The 22759-nt window shown below is 36.6% G+C and overlaps 1 protein-coding gene across 1 annotated transcript in view; it reads right to left on the bottom strand.

Annotated features, from left to right (window-relative positions):
* The window catches only part of SORCS1 (sortilin related VPS10 domain containing receptor 1), a 611780-nt gene that overhangs the window by 114364 nt on the left and 474657 nt on the right, over positions 1 to 22759 (bottom strand). The window contains exons 6-8 of the mRNA XM_032225618.1: positions 20271 to 20335; positions 11934 to 12052; positions 8049 to 8138 (exon numbers count right to left, since the gene is read on the bottom strand). Coding sequence (XP_032081509.1) covers positions 8049 to 8138; positions 11934 to 12052; positions 20271 to 20335 — 274 coding nt within the window. The remainder of the gene's footprint in view (positions 1 to 8048; positions 8139 to 11933; positions 12053 to 20270; positions 20336 to 22759) is intronic.

Here is a 22759-nt window from a genome sequence, read left to right as displayed (position 1 = left end):
AAGGTGGTAGCCTTTCAGCTCCGGCGGTCCTTGGAGGAAACCGATTATCTATATCCCTTCCAGTCGGGATTTAGGCCTGGCTACAGCACGGAAACCGCTTTGGTCGCATTGATCGATGATCTCTGGAGAGCCAGGGATGGAGGTTATGCCTCCGTCCTAGTGCTCCTTGACCTCTCAGCGACTTTCAATACCATCGACCATGGTATCCTTCTGCGACGACTGCGAGAGGTGGGGGTGGGAGGCACTGTTCTACGGTGGTTCTCCTCTTACCTCTCGGACAGGTCGCAGTCAGTGTTGGTCGGAGGGCAGAGATCGACCCCTAGGCCCCTGAATTATGGGGTGCTGCAGGGTTCGGTCCTGTTCCCCCCTCCTGTTTAATATCTACATGAAGCTGCTGGGTGAGATCATTCGATGGCACGGGATAAAATACCATCAGTATGCGGACGATACGCAGCTGTATCTGTCCACCCCGTGCCAACTCAGTGAAGCGGTTGACGTGATGTGCCAGTGCCTCGAGGCTGTTAGGGACTGGATGGGGGTTAACAAGCTTGTACTCAATCCAGATAAGACCGAGTGGCTGGTGTGTTTCCCTCCTACTAATTGGCCAAGTGTTCCATTTCTCAGGCTGGGGCGTCAAACAGACAGGGTTCGCAATTTGGGAGTCGTCCTGGACCCACAGCTGACTTTTGAACACCACTTGTCGGCTGTGACCAGGGGGGCATTTGCCCAGGTTCGCCTGGTGCACCAGTTGCGTCCCTACCTGAACCAGGAGGCCCTCACAACAGTCACTCGCGCCCTTGTGACCTCTAGACTGGACTACTGCAACGTGCTCTACATGGGGCAGCCCTTGAAGAGCATTCGGAGATTCCAGCTTGTCCAGAATGCAGCCGCGCGAGTGATCGTGGGTGCACCTATCCTCCGCGAGCTGCACTGGCTGCCTATTGGTCTCCGGATACGCTTCAAGGCGCTAGTCGTCACTTATAAAGCCCTTTATGGTATTGGACCTGGGTACTTGAGAGACTGCCTGCTGCCAATTACCTCCACTAGACCGATTAGATCCCACAGATTAGGCCTCCTCCGAATTCCATCCGCCAGCCAGTGTCGACTGGCGATTACCAGGAGGAGAGCCTTCTCTGTGGCTGCTCTGACCCTCTGGAACGAACTCCCCGTGGAGATTCGAACCCTCACCACCCTCCAGGCCTTCCACATAGCCGTTAAAACCTGGCTGTTCCGACAGGCCTGGGGCTAAAGAGCTGTTGCCCCCGTCTCGAATGGTATGACTGTCGTGTGTTTTAAATTATGCATTGTTATGTGTCGTTTTTTAATTTTTGTCTGTATCCCCCTTCCCTGGTTTGAGTTGTGAGCCGCCCTGACTCCCCTTGGGGGGAAAAGGGCAGCATATAAATATAATAAACAAACAAACAAACAAACAAAACAAACATTGTTAGAGACCCCACACACCTGCTTTATGGTCTGTTTCTGTTGCTTGCCTCTGGAAGGAGGTTTCAAAGTATTTCTAGTAGGACTACATGATTCTGTAACAGCTTTGTTTCCTTTGTGCCATCCGTCTGGTAAACTCGCAAGATTCGTTTTTCTCATGTACATTTATACATTTGAACTAGACTGTGTTTATTTACTTATATTTTTGTCATATTTATGTGGTATATATTAGAGATGGTGACCCTTTGAGAGCTGTATGCATCAAAATTTCATTTTAATGTATGCCAATCAATGTACATTTAAAGAGATAATAAAGTTATTCTAAGGCTAAGTTCTAAATTGTTAGCAAAACAACATCAAAAGGTGAAAGACAACTGTTGACAAAAAAACTAAAAATATAGTCAAACTGCCTCTGTGCTGGGCTGGGGAAAAGACAAAGAATATCACGAGGATCTGTCCTTTAAATACAGTTAACGGGGCATCTTTGTGTAGTGGTTAGCAGGATGTGAGGTTGACCTATATCAGAATTAGATAAAACAGTATTTTAATTGGCTCCAACTCTGTTAAGATCTTATATTTGCAATTAGAAAATAGTGACAAAGCATGGAGAAAACAGTCTCACAGTTGCAGAGTTTTGTGGCTCTACTGTACAGATAACTAAGTTCTTTCTCTCACTTTTGGCATATTCAAGTACTCTTGAGAAGCAGTACTTAGTATTCCTGGTGGCTGTGAGTGTACATTGCTTATCTGCCACTCTTTCCACCATTCTACTTCTTTTTTCAGTCTATACTTTACTAGGCTAAAGAATTGTCAGCAAACTTGTCATGGACAACAACTGCTACTCAAGTGCACTACATAATAACGCCCTTATTCTTTCTGTCAGATTCAACAATTAGTCTGTTGTTTCTGCTGGGCAAATCATGCCATGAAACATGTTTCCCACTGACATAGAGGAGTTAAGCAGAAGAGAAGGCTGGGAGAGGGAGATAAAAGGCAAAAAAGAAAGGAAGAAGGAGCAGGTTCAAGTCTAATTGGTGTATCCCCCAGCCTCCATCCTGACAACAATCATGACGGCTTTGTTTTAAGTCTGCCTGGAAAAATGTGGCTTTGCTAGCCCTGAAAATATCCCACCCTCAACACTGAAGGACAGTTCACATTAGTATGCAGCACATTTATCTGACCTTTGTACTTTCCTAAAGAGAAACAAAGCACAATATTATGTGCATCATTTGAATTGGGCATATGAAAAGAACTAAAGGCTAGCACTTTCTGAATCACCATGAAATTGCAAGTTCCCCTTTGCTCAGTTGATATGGGGAAAGTAAACTTTTTGAAAATTTAATGAAGGCAATCTAGGATATAATTAATATAGCTGTTGAAACTGTGGATTATTTTTGAGAGTTTATTTTTCAGAAAAAAACCTCTCCTTTTTCACTTTTCTTCCGTAGGAGACTAATTTCTGTTGCCCTGATAATTTGATTAAAAATGAATGAAAACCACTGATTCTTTCCATAATTACAGAAAATGTCCCTTGTTTTCTCTCTCTTTCTCCCTCCCTCCCTCTCCAAACTAACCTACTTCCTTATCCCTCGCTGTCACTAAATTACTATATAAAACTAATTTGGAATGTTTTTTTTTCTAAGCAGTCTAACATCATTAAAAAAAAAAGTCAGTTAAAACATGGTATTTTATTGATATTATCAACTTAAAGACAAACAACTTGATGTAAAGGCTATCAGACAGTTATTATTTATTTTTATCTGTAGACATTTAGCTATGTTTCCTTGGAAAATAGCTACTTTGCATAACATACTGATTGTATAAGAAAGCCAGGGGATTGTTAGTCTTTCTGATTAAATGTTTCAACCCAAATAGACTTGGGGGGGGGGGGGGAGATGGCTGGCAATGTTGCAATAAATAAATTTGTTCCAGGAGTTTACTTAATCAGCAATAGATATTTAGTGGTAGAAAGACACTTCTAAATTTGACGTAGTCCCAAATATTGTGATAATAACCAATATTTGATTTCTCAGTGCAATTTTCAAATTATTTTCAAACTAAATACAGTGAATCAGAATCCAAATATTTATAGAAACATTTCTCAAAAACTTAAAACAGCCAGTGTTAGTAATTAAACATTTTGCACCTATCCAACATCTTCAACAGAAAATCATATATTTGTCAGATAGTGTAAGCTGATGTATTAGTATAAATATAACTACTTTTGCCAGAAAATGCTGGCAAAACACAGATGAGTATTGAATCCCTGAGATGGTCTTCAGCTCGGCTAGAATTATTTTCCTTTAATTCTTTCTTTGAATCTTTCTATTGAATTATGTCTGTACAACTTTATTAATTGTACAGTAGCAAGAGCTGACACTAAATTTATCCAGATGCTAAATTTTTTTATGTTTTTTATGGTTTGAGAATGATAGGCATGCCTAAATGCCAATGAACCTGGCACCAAATAGACCTCTTTATATGCTTATCATTCTTAATCCAAATGTGCATGGACTAAATGAATGATAATACCCAACATCCATTGACAGCAGCTATTATGCATGATAATCTTGATGAGGTTTGCAAGTCGGCATTTTCAAATGCTGCTGCCTAATGCCTAGAATAATTATTTCACTATGATCACATGAAAGGAATCATATTTTACTATTTCCTTTTACTTAAACCAGTAGAAACATCAAGGCAAGGAATCCAGTGATAAAGTTACTTTGTCTCAGTACTAAAATTCTATACTAAAATCCCATAAGCTGCTATGGTGCTAAGAACCCTTTAGAGCATTGATTTTATTTGGAGAAAGTAATTGAGCTGAAAGAGATTAAAGACTCTCTACCCATAAAAGGCCGTGCTTGTTTCATTTCCTTTTGACTGTGTTGTGCTTTGTTCATTTTTAATAAAGGCAGCCACCTGCTTTGATAATAGCATCCTAAACACGCTTTTCTCACTGTGTCTCCGCGCATACAGATTTAGCTGCTCATCCTTTGAAGTTGTGTAAGCTTGTAATGAAGCACCTCATGGCCTTAAATATTACCCTGCAGGTGGATTTAACATTGTCTGCTCCTTGAACAAGGTGACAGAGAGGGACTTGGGGCTAGTTAGGGAAAGCAGTATCCTACTTCAGAAAAAGTTGCTTAGGAAATATTTAGTTAAAATTACTTCTATAATGAATTATATTAGCTAATAAATGCTCATCCGCAAAGAGGGAAAAAGATACTTTAAGTTATTATAGGCCAGCATAAGGAGGCATAAAATTATACCACCTTGTCTATGTCACATGGGGAATGTTTTGCCCTTCCTTTTGGTTCCTTTTACTGTCTTTATTCTTTGTAAATTTAAATTCCAGATATTCTAAACAACAGCCTTTTCAAGAAGATCAACATTTTTAAACCCTCCCAACAAATCAACACAACCCAATTAGGTAAAGTAACATGTACCAAATTAAAAACCTCAAAATTACTTATCTTTGTATTTAGAAAAAGGGTTTATGAAGAATTCGCAAGCAAGAACATGTCTAACATTTCCTTTCATCAGTAAACTCATTATTTCAGAATATATAGCAATAGCAATAGCAGTAGACTTATATACCGCTTCATAGGGCTTTCAGCCCTCTCTAAGCGGTTTACAGAGAGTCAGCATATTGCCCCCAACAATCTGGGTCCTCATTTTACCCACCTCGGAAGGATGGAAGGCTGAGTCAACCCTGAGCCGGTGAGATTTGAACCGCTGAACTGCTGATCTAGCAGTAGCCTGCAGTGCTGCATTTAACCACTGCGCCACCTTGGCTCAACTATTGTCATTTGAAAGGAAAGTTGAGGGAAAGAGATCTACAGAAAACAATGCATGATTTTGTTTTCTGGCCACTTTGGCTCATAATGTAAGTCATTTAATTTCAAGTAAATATAATACCAAAGAGCTTCCTCCTGAAGCCAGTAGGTTACATGGTGCATAGGAAGACCACATCCCCACCCTCTATTCTGCTTTCCTCTAGTGATGCACCTAATCAGCTGACAGCAAAACTCTTACCAGCAGTGCCTGTGAAGAAAAAACAAGGGAGCAATTTGGATGAGTGCAAGCAAGGTAGGGCTGGTTAGATGGTACTGATGATGGGTGAGGAAGAGGGATCAACCATCAATCAATACCATCTAATCAGCCCTACCTTGCTTGCAGTCATCCAAATTGCTTCCTTGATTTCCCCCTCTCTGGAGGGAGGTGCCCTTTGGATACACTAGAACTGCATGGAATACTGCAAGGGTGCAGTATTCCATGCAGTTTACCACTCCCTTTATTCCACTCGTCCTATCAAAACAGCCAAGGAGTAACAGATCACTAATGAAGATCTCCTGAGACTCACAGAGGAAGGGGAAATGGCACAAATCTATATTATATCTGGAAAGAATGACCACATGGGTCATGGGTTGCACAATATTATTTTAAAGCAAAAGAACCTATTGCTAGATAAGACACTCTATGATGTCTGTATTATTCTAGAAAGTGCCACTTAGACAACCAAAACAAGTGAGTTGTGTGACACTAGATACTGTAACCTTGAAGATTACTGTCTTTCTTGGAATATTAGTGTAGGGAGACTACTTTTAACTAGAGGTGTAAAAGATGCATGCCATAAATTGGTATGAGAATGGCCTTTTGAAAGGCTTGAAAACGATCTCTGCCATGTGATTATATATTATGGGATGGAGCCTCACAGAATTCATCTTTCAGGAGTTTTAAATCTGCACAATTTTTTTTTTGCTGAAATATATTCATTATATTCATAGAAATAATTTATAGAAAAGTATGTTTTGGAGTGTTTGTGTAATTAAATAGAATGCATATATTGCCTTTTCTCTGAGCAAAAATTGGCTTATATGTGATTATTTTTTATTTTAGTCTAACAGCAGTCCAGTGAGATTAATTGGCTGAATGTGAGTGACTGACCGAAAATAATCTTATGAGAATGGATCTGATATGGAATCTTTTCGATTATATCACAATATGTTAAGATTACCATACTATCTCTAGTATGGAAATCTTAACATATTGTTGATATAATTTCTCAATATGAGTGATAGCTCATTTATGATAGAGTGATAGACAGTTTGGTCTAGCAGAGACAGCCAGTTAGCTAGAAAGCCTTCTTGGTGACTTTGGGCCACAGACTTTGAGCCACTGATTTTGGACTACTGGATTATGATTTTACAAATTGGGATTATGGCATGATATACACAAAAAGGGCCACATTTAAAGCGATTCATTTATTTTTAATGGCAAGGCAACTCAAGAAGCCCAAAACTATATCCTCACATTGTAATTGGGTATTACAGGTTTCACAGAAACCTGAAATGGTGGATAGATGGTGATTAAGCACTTTGAAAAGCTTGACTATCTCACTATAAATAGTCTTATTGAAAGTAGTCTGCATAAACTACGCTGTGGCATTTCTAAATGGCCTTTATTACATTCATTACAATTTTTGGCTCCAAAAGGCTTTGATGAATTTTTAAACATCTCTTACAAATATAAACTTGTCTCATGATGATGTGATTCAAGAGAATAAATCCTCGCATGTCATTTGACGTATCTAAGAATTCAGCATACTCTAGAATCCCTTAAAGGTGATTTGGATTTATTTGGATTTGGATTTATTCAATTTATAGGCCGCCCAATCCCGAGGGACTCTGGGTGGCTTAATTCAGATTTTTCAGATTTATTTCTGAAACCTCTCAGTTCAAATATTCTGAAATGTTTATAATCATAACTTTTAAAATCCAATTAAGAATAGGAAAAAGGATCTAGTGGCAGGATGAAAGTTTAAAAACCTATATTCCTAATGGTTGCAGTCAAGAGCATTGATCTCATTATGATTGGACATCTTAGTTTCATTTAATTTCCTGTAATATGGACCTAAGTCACAGCACATCAAAAAATGCAGACCTTGAATCTGACAAGCAATTTCATAAACTATGTCTCAGATCATGTTACAATGCATCAAAACATTTTGTATGGGGAACAAAAGTCCTTAACAATCTTTTTTTCTGTCCTTCAAATTTTTAAAAAAGAAAAGCCTTGAGATTTTGTTTCCTTTTATATAAAAAGTAACACAGATTTTTTAAAAAAATGAAATAAGCTTCCCCTTGATTGATATTTTTTACTAAGATTCTTTAAAAGGCCATGTAATACATGTTCTTTTAGGCTCCATTGCTAATTTTCTATTTTTTAAAAAATAGAGGCATATAAAAGCATACTTTCTAAAGAAAAAAAATCATTTAACACAATAAATTATGGAAGCTAGCAGCACATCAGAAGGCCGAACTTTTTAATAGAAAACCTCAAAATGTCATTATTGATGAAAATGAAATACTAATTAGTAATTTCCACCAACTGAAAAAAAATCAATCTGCATTTTGAACTGATGCCATTGAACAGCTGCAATATCGATCTTAGAGAGTATTTTGCTTGCTGCTTCAACATGTTCTTGAAAAATAAAGGGATGCATGCACTAATTAAAACAATTCTGAGCAAACTGGCCACAAGCTGCAATTCCTCTGGTCCATCACCTAGCATTATATAGGAATATTGGAACCATGATAACTTACCTTTGGCAAAGCATATTTAGGAAGTTTCATCTGCGCAAAAGTATTTCTGCGGTAAGACACGTAGTAATGCGGACGACCTCCAGATGTCAGCTGCAACATATAACATTGCTTTTTCTTATTATTTTAATCGAGATGTTATTATCACTGTTTTTCCCCCTTTTTAAGGCATGTAGAAAATAACAGGTGCATTATAAAGGGAAATGCAGTTATGTCACAATGATTCCAAAATGGCAATGAAGATACAGCAGGAGATGAAATAGCCCTCATTCAGATATGGAAAAAGATAGCATTAATAAGTATAGTCTATGCAGACTACAAAGGGCAAGGGAAATCTACAGATGCAGGTTTCAGAAGCAGCATTCAGCATCCTCAATTGCAGAGGCAAAAATTGTAATACTGTACTCAAGTCAATAATGTTGTATTGTTATATAGTATGTTACATATTATATTTCCAATTTAGACAATGAGAAAATCTTTTCTGCTCTAGTCAGCTTTGGGGAAAAAACTTTTTTTCTCCCAACCCAGGCTAAGGGCCCTAAGATTTTGATGAGTTCTAGAAGGTACACCAAAGTCCTCCATATAGAGTATTTCATTTGTATAACAGTAATATTTACACATGCTACAGCCAACCACTTCTTCCAGCAAGCCACAGAAATGAAATAATCTTCAGGCAACAACCCACGAGACAGCCTGCCTTTTCCAAAATCCTGGAGGCCAAAGCAAAAATCAATCCTTTTCTAGTCACACTGAATGACAAAACAAAACAAAAATAATATCTGTAACAATTCATTAACAGGAGAGATAACTATCTTACTGAACATGAAATACAATTCTAGAAGTTTGTTTCATTTGTATTAGCTTGCTTAAATAAAGCACATTATCGTGTGTTTGTGTGTGTGTGTGTGAAAATATGTTAAGAATGTACTGTAATTAAGAGCAATCTCAGTTAATGCCCAATTCAGCTCTAAAAATATTTTCTCTAAATTGCTGGAGTAGTAAGTTACACATACAGAAATAGCACAAGCTTGGAAAGGTTTAGCACTTCTGGTCAAATTCCACATTTCAATGCATCTTTAAGTGAACAGAGGCTGACTTAGGCCCTATGTGAGACAACTATACATCTTAAATAGGTATGTATTATTTTTGTGCTGCTGCTTACAGGCTTAAAATAGAAAACAATGGAAGTGCAGAGGTTTAGATTCTCCTCCATGTCTGTGTCCTTCCTTCCTTCCTTCCTTCCTTCCTTCCTTCCTTCCTTCCTTCCTTCCTTCCTTCCTTCCTTCCTTCCTTCCTTCCATTCAATGTTTACTAGTGACTGAATGGACATGTCCTGGCAAGATTTTGGAAGTGGTTGCCATTGCCTTCTTCCTAGGGCTGAGAGAAAGGGCCTGGCCAGGATCACCCAGCTGATTTTGTGCCTACGGAAATACCAGAGCTCACGGTCTCCTGATTCCTAACCTATTGGCTTAACCACTACACCAAACTGGCTCTTTCACTCTCTTATAGTTCAAAAATAGTCTATACCTCCTTGCAAATATTGCATGTTTGAGATTTTCCTGACTTCAGATGCACTGAAATTGGGAGGCTCTGAAGGGCATACCAAAATCTTTGTTTGTGTTACCTTTGCTGTCTTACTGAAATGCCCAACTGTTTCAATTTCTTCATTGACTATGGGACTTTAGTTTTAGGATATGAAAACACATAGTTGAATTCATTCTTCCTTTCATATATATTGTTTCCTATGTTACTACTATCACACAATTCCAAATAATAATGCAGCCCATCCTATGCTTAATAGTTCCAACATAGAGTATTTTCACCTTTCCCCCACAATTTATCTGTGTGTTTATAGCAGAATATGCTATAGATTTTTGTTTGAACAGTCCAAAGCACTTTCTTCCAAAAACATTTCAGGCTTATTAGCATGTTTTTGTTTGTCTATTTTAGATAATAATTTTGAATCGAGGAGGGAAAGTCTTCTGAGAATCCCCCCATGCTGATTATTGCTGCATAAGTAACACTATATTTTGAATCTATTCCACTGTGAGTTAGCTTTTTCAACAGATCATTTGCAGTGAATGGTTTGGTTTACAGTTCTGACAAATTTGGGGACTTTTACCCCAAAACAGAGATAAATAGCTAATATGCATTCAAATTGGCAGAATTTAACTTTGTACCATGTAGAGGTTGTAACAGCTTCTCTTCACTTAAGGATTTTCCTTTATACAATTTAATTGGGGTATAGGTTTCAGAACCTATAGTGATTTATGTCTTCCTTCTTTCTTGAAAAGCAATCAACTGTACTTCTATTCATGTATCTTTTTCTTTGCTTCCTTAATCTTTCTGGGTTTGTCCAGCTATGAGGTTCCACATGGCTTCCTCATGGTAATTGATTTTCTTCCTCAGAATGATTTCTTCAACTGGTGATGTATAGGATCACTTTGTCTGCTTCATATTACTCATGCCAGCTTCTCCTGCAGTTCTTTTCTAATCTCATTGGGGGCATTTCTCAATCATGCTGCTGGGTGCCAGCATTGCCAACAGAGTGTTCATAGCAACTGGACTAGGACACAAGCAGTTGGAAATCAGCATAGTATACAATCAACAGGTCCTTCTACCAAGGTTGTGAAAGAGCTGTGCAAGCAAAGGAGCCACACCGCATGAGATGATTATCACCATTTGATCAGGACGCTTCTACAGGAGAAGAATGAAGAAGCCACATGCAGCCTTCTGCTATAATGAATGATAAGTGGGAACAAATACACAAGTGGGTGATTTAATCTTAGCCCTTAAAAATATACACTATGCATGTCTCTCTTTTACCCATGAATAAACAAAAAAAATTAGAAGTCAAAACTATGAATATATAAAACCTGTTATGTGTATATTAAGGCCTTATTATTAATCATGGATGTGTGAAACAATGAATGAAATCACAAATAAAGAGTTTTCTCTATATTTTCCATGGTAGGAGAAATTACCAGACTTGTTCTAGAAAGAAAAGAAATGAGGAAATGTATTGATCTAACCCTTAGAAGAGTTTGATATACATTCTTTTTGGAAGGAAATGATATACTCAGACAACTTAGAGTCTAGAGTGGTACAGCTGATGGCATTTGGTAACACATTCAGGATTTTCTATATTCAGCCCACTTAAAAACTCCTGGTTATAGACAATCCAGCTTCAAAATGTATCTGCTGATGCAAGCCAGGAATCTCAGCCTAAGGAAATACTTGAAAGACAGATAATTTATAGCTCATCTCCACTTTGCCAGCACTTTATTTCCTCCTTGTTATGATGGGGGTAGCAGCAGGAAGATAATGATACTTAAAACTATTCAGATATATTCTCTGGCTTTCACCTGGAACATAGCTGAGCTGAATATATCTCATTTTCTTCTTTTTCGCAATAATAGGAGCCCACACATGACAATCATGTCTGATTAAGCATTCCCTTTCTGTATCCTTTCTACATCTCCATTCCATTTCTAAAGAGAGACTCTATCTAGCCCCATTTCAAACTAATAAAAAAGAAAACCTTGATTGGTCTGTTGTAATGGTGATATGGGAACTCTGGCATGCAAACTTAAAAGCCCATTGAAATGTGAGAACATTTTTGGAATAGACAATGTGGAGAGCTGACTGACAAGATAGATTATTTCCATACACCTTGAACATATGTCAGACCTCACCCCTCATGACCCTTGTGTTAACAAAGTACTTGAACCAAAGGCAGAAGGAAACAATTAGCATCCCAATGGGGAAAAAAACTTTGGTGATGCCCTGAATTAGCTTGTTCTCAAGCTATTTTGTTGCTTCTGTTAGGGAAGGGAGTTTAACATTGAAAAATAAATGAAAAAATGATTTGCAATCAGTGTTTCAGACCTGAACAAATACATAGTCATCTTGGACAATGAGAGAATCCGAATCAATATATCCAGGAAAAGGCTTGCTTCTTACAGCTTCAGAGCAGTTCTGCATCCTACAGGTGATGTACTGTGCATCTGAAAGCACACAAAGAAACACATAAACATAACAAGATTTCAGCTCTGAACGTTCATAATCTTTTATGGGAAGTCCTCGATTTATAACCTTTCATTTAGTGACTGTTTGAAGTTACAATAGCAATGAAAAAAGCGGCAAACATTTTCCCCACGTATTATTGCAACATCTCCGTGGTCAACCTTCAGATGGGCAACTGATTCATATTGATGATGGCGGCAGTACTCCGGGGTCTAGTAATTGCCTTTTGCCACCTTCAATGGAGGGGCCAGATTAACTTTACAACCATGTTGCTAACTTAATAACTGCAGTGTTTCACTTAACATCTGTGGCAGGAAAAGGGAAAAACTCATTTAACAACTGTCTCAGCAACAGACATTTTGGACTCAGTTGTGGTTGTAAGTTGAAGACCACCTGTCCTTAAATATTTCATATACAGATCACTGCTTGAAAAAAATTAGTTATGTTATGATAGCCAATTGGAAAGCAAAGTGCAATAAATAGTCAAAACTTTTTCTTGCTTTCTTGTGGATTTTAGAGGATTTTAAAAAGACCCCCAATTAAGTTTCTTTAAGTGTATAACAGAGTAAAACAAATCAAACTGATTTTTTTAAAAAAATCAGATTAATAGATAACAAAAGTACATGTAGACATGTCTTATACTTTTGTCTGCTTTCTCTATTTTTTTAAAAAAAATATTTTTTTCAGGCTGAACATATCTTGTTTTCCTTTAAATCATCGGAACAGGAAAATTCTATTCCAGCAATTTATACTGAGTATTTTGTATTATTTCCTTTTTTTCTTGAGCCTATCTCTAGAGATTTGGCCAGGGTCAATAGACTAAGCTAAGATCTAAATGGGCCTATAAGGCAGCATGAAGACCTAAATCCATTTTGAATGGGGTTTGTGTTTTTTTCTAGTGAATATTGGTTCCTTGAGTCTATGTGAATCTTCATGCTGCCTCATAGGAGCAAGAAAGAATTGAAAAACACAGACCAAGAGTCAGAGAATAAAGCTACCCAAGATATTAGAAATTGAATGACCTTTCCAGTATCTTTCCTTTTTTACAGAGATATAGCTCCTAGGACTTGGAATACTTCTAAGTTATATTTAATGTTAACAGAAATATGGATGACTTTTGTCTTTTGGACTATAGTAACACATAGATGGACTATTGCGGAACATTTCTGAAGGCTATGTGTTGACTACATTTTTGAAAGAAAAAAAGAGTTATCTAAGAAGAAATTAGATTTAAAAACTATTTCAAAAACAACTTCCTCCACTGCAGTGTTTTCTTTCATTCAAAATGAAAACTCTCCTAAGGTCAAGCAGCTTTCTAATTATAAATTTTAGGTTCTTTTGGACATAGAGATAGTTCATAGTAATAGTTTCCTAAGAAGTCAGTTCTGCCAGAGATTTCCACTGAACATGGCATAATACAGCTTGATGGAGAAATATTTCCCCCCATATTTTTTTTCTATATTATGATGATAACTGAAGACTTTGCTAAATGTTACTATGTTACATGAATATTCTGAATACATTCTATGCCCTCCACAATTATACTCACCTGATGTGCCCATGTACAGTATCTGTGTTAATAGATATCCTAGTAAGTTTTGATAAAGTTCTTATCCATAAAATACATCAAATGATGACCACATTATTATATAGTATATCATTATGTTATATTATATTATTATAATATCTAATCAGAAATTAAGATGCAAGTAAATAACTATAACAGCATCATATAATTTCACATTTTTTCTGTATATGTGTGTGATTAGAAGCAAGCTGATATTGCTTTCTTGAGACTTCAGAGTATTAAAAGGATTTCACATGAGCAGAACCACAGGAAAAGTTCAGAACAATGATATAAATATTGGGAATGTGTTCAGAATCTTATTACAATAAACTTTTTTTCCTTAAGTAGGTTCACTAGAAAGTCATGTAGCAACAATTATTCTTTTGATAGTTAACCCCTGTGGACGTTTTATTTATCCAGTGCCACAGGAAGCACCTAATCACTTACACTTAATTTATGCCAATTAATACATTTCATTACTAAGATCTGGAATTAATTTATTTCCTTCTCTAGCACAGATGTTCTCCCTCCCACTAATAATTGGGATGTTAAGTTCCTCACTGCCAGCATGCACACCTCCAGCAACAGCTGCTACTTTGATTGTCACAGCAACACTAAAAACATACAGCATCCTGATCACAAAATTAGATATGGGTTGTCTCACTGATAAGGTTAGTGTATATCAGGAGTGTCAAACTCACATCATCACAGTGTTGTTACATGACATATCATGACTTTCGCCCCCTTTGCTAAATCAGGTGTGGGCATGGCCAGCCTGTGACACATCCAGCCTGCGGGCCTCACATTTGACAGCCCTGGTGTAGATGAAATGGCTAAACCAAGAAAACGTCTGGTTTACTGAAATGCCCAACCTTTTCAATTTCTTGAAAAGGACATTAGCATTAGAGAGCTAGAACATGGAAAATTGTAGCAGAGCTTGCAAACATATTCATTTCCTATCAAATAATAATACCAGACTAGAATAGGGGAGGAAATATGCGTAGTCATCTTCTATTGAATGACGCATGAAGAATACAGCCACCCACCACCTGCATCCTTGGCTTTTGATGTTGAGAAATACCCTGCATTCTTTTACTATTGAGAATCCTCTGGTGGGGACTTCTGGATGGGCGTGGTCTGAGAGGAGTTGTTGTTTTTAACAGCTCCGGATCCTTGGCTGCGTTAAGCTGTCTAAACAGTATCCATCAACTGTTTGACAGTTTGATTACCTCTTCTCCGGGCATAGGAGGAGGAGGTGAGGAAGCTGTGTTTGGGTAGCGCTCCATTTACTCCCCCCCCAAACATAAATCTGTGTGTGAGCCGCCCGGCAACACAGTGAATTCTCCACGTCAAGGACTTCTTCTGCCTTTTTGCAGAACGAAGGCATACGTCCACCCTCAGCTCAAAGATTGATTTATTACTGATCCCAATGTGGGCAGACTGATACTGGAGAACTTCTAATTGTATGTATTTTAACACTTTAAGACTTTAACTCCATTTTTTAAAGAATTCCTTCTGATTAACTACTTGCTAGAAACACACAGAAAATGGCGCCGAACAGCTTTGTAGGCGGAGTCAGGCTCTGATGCTACAGACTTTTACGGAGCCCACAACATTTAAAGATCATTAAATCAGTAGTGATTTATTACTAAACTTAATTGGGTGGAGAAGATTAAATGTGAAATGGCCTCTAAGCAGCAAAAGATAGCCTCAAAGAGCGCTGGTAATTCACCTGCTCCTGGAACTAAATTACAGTTACTACTCCCCCCCAAATCCCCTCCTACCCCCACATGGGAGCCTTTGACCTGAGAAATACTGCAAAAAGAACTAAGTGTGGCCTTAGCCAAGGCTTTAAAAAATCATGCATCTGCGATGGAAATTAAAATACAGGAAAAGATATCTGTTGCCAATAAGGAATTGTTAAAAGAAGTTATGAATTTGGTTCAGATTCGCAATCAACAAATTAGATACAATATTTTAGACACTTTTAAATGCCTATCAGGCTATGTTTCAGGAATTGAAGATAAATTGGAAGATCTTAATGATTCCAATATTAATCTGGTAACGAAAATGGATGTTGGTGATGCAGAAAATGAAATTTTAATGTTGCAGTATAGACAGATGGAATTTGCCTTAAGGATAAGAGGCCTCAAAGAGAAAAACCAAGAAAATTTGAAGCAGATTTTTTCAGAAGCCTTTGATCAATTGATGGGACGGTCAGGAGGGATTTTTGATTGGCAGATTGATAAGATATATCATGTTAATTCCTGGCTCGCTAGACAAAAGCAACTCCCAAGAGACATTGTGGTGTATTTTGCCACGAGAGATATGAGGAATTCGATATTGCAAGAGTCTTCACATTTAAGGAATGCTCTACTGCGGGTCTGGTTAAAATATCAATACAAACTAAATAATAAGATACCTATGTGGGCAATTCACAATAGAAAATATAAATATAGTACAAAACTATAGTACAAAAACAGGATGTAATTACATACAGAAGCTTCTCACCTTAGAAAGTGGTGTATTACAATTAAAACCCTTGAATGTACTAAAAGAGGAAAAGGCAATTCAAACATGGTTTCAGTATGGCCAGTTACAGGCCAGATGGAAAAAAGATAAAAAAATCGGTTTTATGCAAAATGAGGATAATTTACTAAAACAAATTAGGGATCAAAGTCCAATGCATATAAAGAGATTATATAAGGTATTAATAGAAATGGATTCAGAAACAGAATTAGTTAAAGACTGTATGATTAAGTGGGCACAAAATTTTGAAGAACCAATAATATTGGATACATGGGAAAAGATTTGGGTAAGAAATGTAAAATTTACACAAGCCCAAAACTTTTTAAAGATGTTTTATAGATGGCATTTAGATCCTAAAAAACTGGCCTCTATGTATCCGAATTTACAACCTAAATGTTGGAGATGTGATTGTCTCAATGCTACATACTATCATATATGGTGGACTTGTAAAAGGTAAAAGCATTTTGGATAAAAATATGGTGGATTATGCAAAATGTTCTTAAAAAAAGGATAAAGTTTACCCCTCAGTTATTCTTGTTAGGTATAATTACTGATTTTACAGTTATAGAGACTAACTTGATTTTGCATTTAATAACCGCAGCAAGACTGTTGGTGGCGCAATACTGGAAGAAGGAAGATTTGCCTACTATTCAAGAATGGACATTAAAAGTAACAAACCTAGCAGAGATGGCTAAAATATCAGCATATCTCAAAGACCACTCAAATGAGAGATATAAACTGGAGTGGAGAAGATGGATTGACTATACTCAAAATAAATATGGGACTAAGAAATTCCAGATAGTTTATGACTGAAGAAACAAGGAATGATATAATCTGTTTAGAGTTAGCCTAGCAAAGAGGAGTTAAAGCTCAAATGATACTAACCTTTTTTTAAAGTTTATCTTAGAATATCTTTGTTAAAGATTTTTACCCTGTATTGGTTCTGGGAAGTTGGGGGGGGGGAAGGTTGGGGTGGGGGTGGGGTTTGGGTGGGGAGGGTAGGGGGAGGGAGGTAAATATTTGTAAAAGTTTTGTTTTCAAAATTTTCAATTAAAAAAAATAATAATGACAGAGAATCCTCTGGTGGGCATGCCAATATTATTCGGATTTTATCATATTCATCAGAAAGATACTAGAACAAATGTGATATTACTTCTTTATCAAAATATGACATATACCATATTATTACACAGTTTCTAGGATGCAGAGTGAATTCATATATCAAAATTATAGAAAGATAACAAAAGATTTCAACCACTGTAATCCATCTTGGTCTGGATACATTAATATCCTTTAGCAATAGCAATAGCAGTTAGACTTATATACCGCTTCATAGGGCTTTCAGCCCTCTCTAAGCGGTTTACAGAGTCAGCATATCCGGGTCCTCATTTTACCCACCTCGGAAGGATGGAAGGCTGAGTCAACCTTGAGCCGGTGAGATTTGAACAGCCGAACTGCAGAACTGCAGTCAGCTGAAGTAGCCTGCCTTGCTGCATTTAACCACTGCGCCACCTCGGCTCTTGGTTATTTAATGGTTATTTAATGCAATGCAGTACAGTTTTGCTTCTATCTCTTAGAAAAACTGAAATATATGGATGAGGCTGGTTGCCTAGTTAACTCTATTACTCTATTAAAATACACGACCACATTTGTTACTTGCAACCTGCAACCTGTTGCCCTCAACCTCCACAGAAGAGAATAGTATGAGCAAGTTATTTGTGACACCCAATAGAAAATATTGTTAGGAAAAGATTATTGCGTCCTGATTACAAAAATAGATATGGATTGCTTCACTGATAAGGTTACTGTAGATGGAATTGCCAAAGTTCATTTATTTGCACATTACACTGGCCAAAATAAAAACTGAATTAAGAAGGGTCACAATGGGCTAATTTAGTGTTGGATAGCTGAAGGAGATGTGTAGTGAACTTTGAGAAATAATCTGAGATATTTTAGAGTAAAGGGATGTTTATTCAGTACATTCTCTGATATTTAATGATCCCAAAGAAATCTGAAATGCTAGATGTTGGTTTGGATCTTGTGGTCCCAATGACCTTTTCAAAAAAAATTATTGAATTAAATTCTGGTTATGCTGACAGAGCATCTTCCTCATACTATTATAACACTGATTCATATTAGTATGGCTTATTTAGGGCAAATAGTTTTTGTATGAATATAAAGAGCAGATGTATTTCAAGATTTAGGCTTTAAATAACCCAAGATGTTGTGGATTAGTCTTTTTAATAGTTTCATCACCTTATTCAATTGTATGCCTTCAGTTCAGATTTTCCCATAAAAGTATATATGTTAAAGTAATCCATATATGTGTACATTGAAAGCATCCTTTATTACATCAGTCTGTTTTCTACTACTGTTTTAAGATACCATATGTTTCGGAGTATAAGACGCACCTTTTTTCCTCAAAAAAAAAAAGGATGAAAATCTGAGTGCATCTTATACATCAAATATAGCATTTTTTGCCTCCTGAAGCCCCAACCTTTCATCAAAATGGCTGTGCATACCCTTATGGAGGCTTTCAGAGAGCTCCTGGGGGCTGGGAAGGGCAGAAATGAGCAAAAACGGCCGATTTTTGCCCCCCATCCCCCAGCAGCACTCTATAAGCCTCCATAAGGCTATGCATGTGTTTTTTTTACAAGAAACGAGCTCGTTTTTGTGACAAATGGGCCAATTTTTGCTCGTTTTTGGCCCCCCCACCTTTGAGGAGCACTCTGCAAGCCCCCCCCCCAAGGCTATTCATGCCTTTTTTTAAAAAATGGGTACATTTTCGTGAAAAACGGGCCATTTTTGGGAGGTTTGCAGATACTAGAACACATAATTGGACAATGTGACCTTTGTCAATTCTTTAATTATATTGAAAATTTGGGAAATAGTTAGAGCTGGTTTTGTTTTCATGCGTGTCGAAATGGTATACTAATAAAACAGTTATTTGAGAAAGATGCTAATCTCGGAGTGCTGAATTGGTTGGGTTCATTAGTTGGATCATTGACACTATGTACAATATTAATATACTTTTTTTTTAATTGACTGGATACTTAGGGAATGAATGGCAGAATGTGACCTAATAAATTACATTCCATCTTAAAGTACATGTGTGTGTGTGTGTGTGTGTTTGTGTGTGTGTTTTAGAGCAGGGGTGTCAAACTGATGGCCTGCAGGCCGAATGCATCATATGTATGCCATGCCTACCCTGGCTCTGCAAAGGCAAAAACATTATGATACATCATGTGATATCATGTGACACAATCGAGTTGTAGACACCCATATTATAGACAAATAAAAAAGCACAATTAACAATGACATTTGAAATTCAAAATATTAAAATCTTTACCCAGCTATAATTGAAAAAAGCTAAATAACTCTTCCTGCTAAATTAACCTTCTTAGTTATTTTCATCACCAACTCTGATCTGGAAATTAATTCAATGGAACAATACTTTTTGTCAGAGACATGCTTTTAACAAAAGCTGTCCATGAACTAAGGAAAACATCATCAGAATAATCAATATCTGAGCAATATATATAGGATATATAGTGTGAGCATATAAATACAAAAATTAAGCTATTAGGGAAATTGTAGGCTATAGATTAAATGGTCAAAGCTGAAGAGTTTTGAATGAAAGCAAACAATTTATCTTTTCATTAACTTTTCCTAAATCAAAGGAAGAGTAAATTGAAGATTAGAATAAATACAATATTACCCCCCTTCATTCCATTTATTCAAAATTAAGAGCTAGTTTGTTACAGATAAACCAAGAGTCAAAACCTTGAAGATTTTACCTTTTAGCAAATCATATGAAGCCCCACTAGAAAAATATATTATGAATTATGTATGTTTCATTTTATGCCTTTTTGCAGTTTTTCACAAATTGCAAATCTTTCCTACTTCTGTAAATATTGTTTTGCATTTTAGAATGTTATATTGAATTTCTATTTATTTGAAAATGTTTATTACATGATCAGACTGACAATAATCATAAAAGTATCCACTGGATCTTCCTAATGCAATCCTATGTTCAGGTGAACGCTAGTAGACTACATAATTATATTCTGATAAAATGATAAAGAGGTAGTCACAGCACTTACGGCCATCCAGTGTTTTTGCCTCCATGTGGAGTATGTCTGGATCTTTGCTGGTACCCATTTTAGACCTGAGAGAAGAAAAACAAACATTGTAATGTTACTAGGAATAAACAAAATATTTAATTAAAAGGAGTTATCTGATCATCTAATATGGAATATTTCAGTGTTCATTCAATCATTCATTCATTCAATCAATCAATCCACTAGAATTCTCTTTGAGGGAGATTGGGGGGGGGGTGTCAGAAATGTGGAAAAAAAATAAAAAAATACATGAAAATGTCATTTTTAGGACCTCAAGAAACAATTAACCTGCCCAAATTCACCTGGTGAACTCCAATGGCTAAGCAAATAAATGCCTCTAGAATAATACCATATGAGCGATACCATGTAACTATTCCTAGGATATTTTATAACTCCCACTATGGTCCCCAATAGTTAAATTATTTGTCAAACTTCAGCTTCTCAGTAATGCATATCTAGTACCTACACAAATTTAGATGGCTACTAGATTGCCATCAAGAGATACAACCCCTCCTACTCCCCCCCCCCAAAATGGTTGATAGGTCAACCAATTAATCCCTAATTTATTTATTTATTTTTAAAAATCTATTATTGATTACTGATGGTTTGGGGTAAAAATCAGTGGATAGAGCAACTAAAGCATTGTGCCAAGAAAACTATAGTGGCTTGTCTAGGCAGCCACTAGACAGTCAACATTTGAGGTGCCACACTCAAACACACCCACCCACATATATTCAGATAATATATGTATCACTTTGTTAAATTTGGTGCACGAGGGCTTCTCTGCCAAAACACTTGTTACAGCTAAGTAATAGGTATCATATAAAAGCCACAATCTAGTTGGGCCAAGCCTTATGGTCATAAGTGTTTTCTGTCTCTGTATTTTCATGTCCTTTGTGTATTCTGAATCCTACAATTATAACACAATTTCCAATAGTTTCGATAAGAACTTATCCGCTTAATTTCCCAGTGCAGTTGATTAATGAAACAGTGAAGGCTGTGCAATGATTTAGAGATGTTAATTCAATTTATTGTGATATTGTTGTACCATTTTAATACATTTAGTAAATGCATGTTATAATATACAAATGAAGCTATATTCTGGAGACATCAATGAGGGTAACCAGTTTTCTTAAATAAATAGCTGATACTTTTGGGAAAGTGATTTGAGATATTTCTAATCTACTTTTTAACGTGAGAAGTGATCATTTTATGACTAATCAAATACCTTGATCAATTTCATCCTTTTAATGACCAAACCAAGATTTGCATTCTGGTTCCAGGGAAGAAATGGCAAATTGAATGTAACTTCACTAAGAGGAGAGCTGATGAATTGAATTTTAATTTTAATTTTAATGGATTTGTATGCTGCCCAATCCCGAAGGACTCCACTGATGACTATGGTGGAATGAAGATCTGGTAAATGGATTTACTGTTTGCAATTCTTCTCTGGACAGGGAAAGGTCTGCCATTATAGACAGACTATACTTATACATTATGAAAGAGGAACACGTTTTACTGGGCAAGACTGAGATCAATCTGAAGTTGGATTAAAAAATGACAAGCTTCAGGAATGATATGGAAAAATATGCTACAATGGTTATACAAATAAAACCAGCTGCCATCTTAATAACTCAAAAGAGATGTAAAAATAATAAACCAAAAGAGTGAACTAGATAACTTTTCTACATTGGATTTACAAAAGAGATTTGCTAAGTTTGGAAAAATGTTGTGAGAAGGGACAAGAAAAAAATGAACAAAATTCCAGGATGATATTTGTAGGGATTAAAATTTAGGGATGTTAAAAGCAAGGAATATACAGACAATTTATTTGATCAAAGTTAAAACATATTAACACAGATCTGTGACTAAAAAGCTGTTTGATTATTTTCATCTAATTTCCATGTATTTTGGTGTGCTGAAAACCAATAAAATATTGAAAAAACTCCTAGATGTCATGATTTGCCACAACATGCAAAATTGTCTTCAAATTTATCATTTTTTTTTAATTTTTGGTATTTTTTTATATTATGGGTTTTTAACCAAATTTAAAGTCCAAATTACTATTAATTAATTCACATTAGTGAATTTAAGATATAAAATGCAAAAAAACCATTAAAGGGTTTGTCAAAGTTATGTAAAAAATATAGCACTGTAAATCTGATGGTCAGCAATATATACATAAGCTAAGCAAGTTTTAAGTCTGTGCTTCTAATGGTAGAAGGGGTTAATCTTTCCTGAAGAATCCAGTGGGAGGGAGACACAGGGCAGATCTCCGGTCAGTGCAGGGGGTGTGGTCAACACTGTGACATCTCGTGTACAGACACAGAGCTGCTCTCTCCTGCATGCCACACTTGTGCACGAATCATCATCATGTTCTTGGTTCACACTTTTTCATCACAATTCATGGTAGCTTGTCATTCTTCAACCATTATGTTATGGCTCTGCAAAAGTGTATTAATTCGCCAGAC

The sequence above is a fragment of the Thamnophis elegans genome, chromosome 10 (genome assembly GCF_009769535.1).
Source record: "Thamnophis elegans isolate rThaEle1 chromosome 10, rThaEle1.pri, whole genome shotgun sequence".
In the NCBI taxonomy this organism is placed as follows: Eukaryota; Metazoa; Chordata; class Lepidosauria; order Squamata; family Colubridae; genus Thamnophis; species Thamnophis elegans.
Note: the sequence above shows the minus strand (reverse complement) of the source record. Positions and strands in the feature narration are given on the sequence as shown.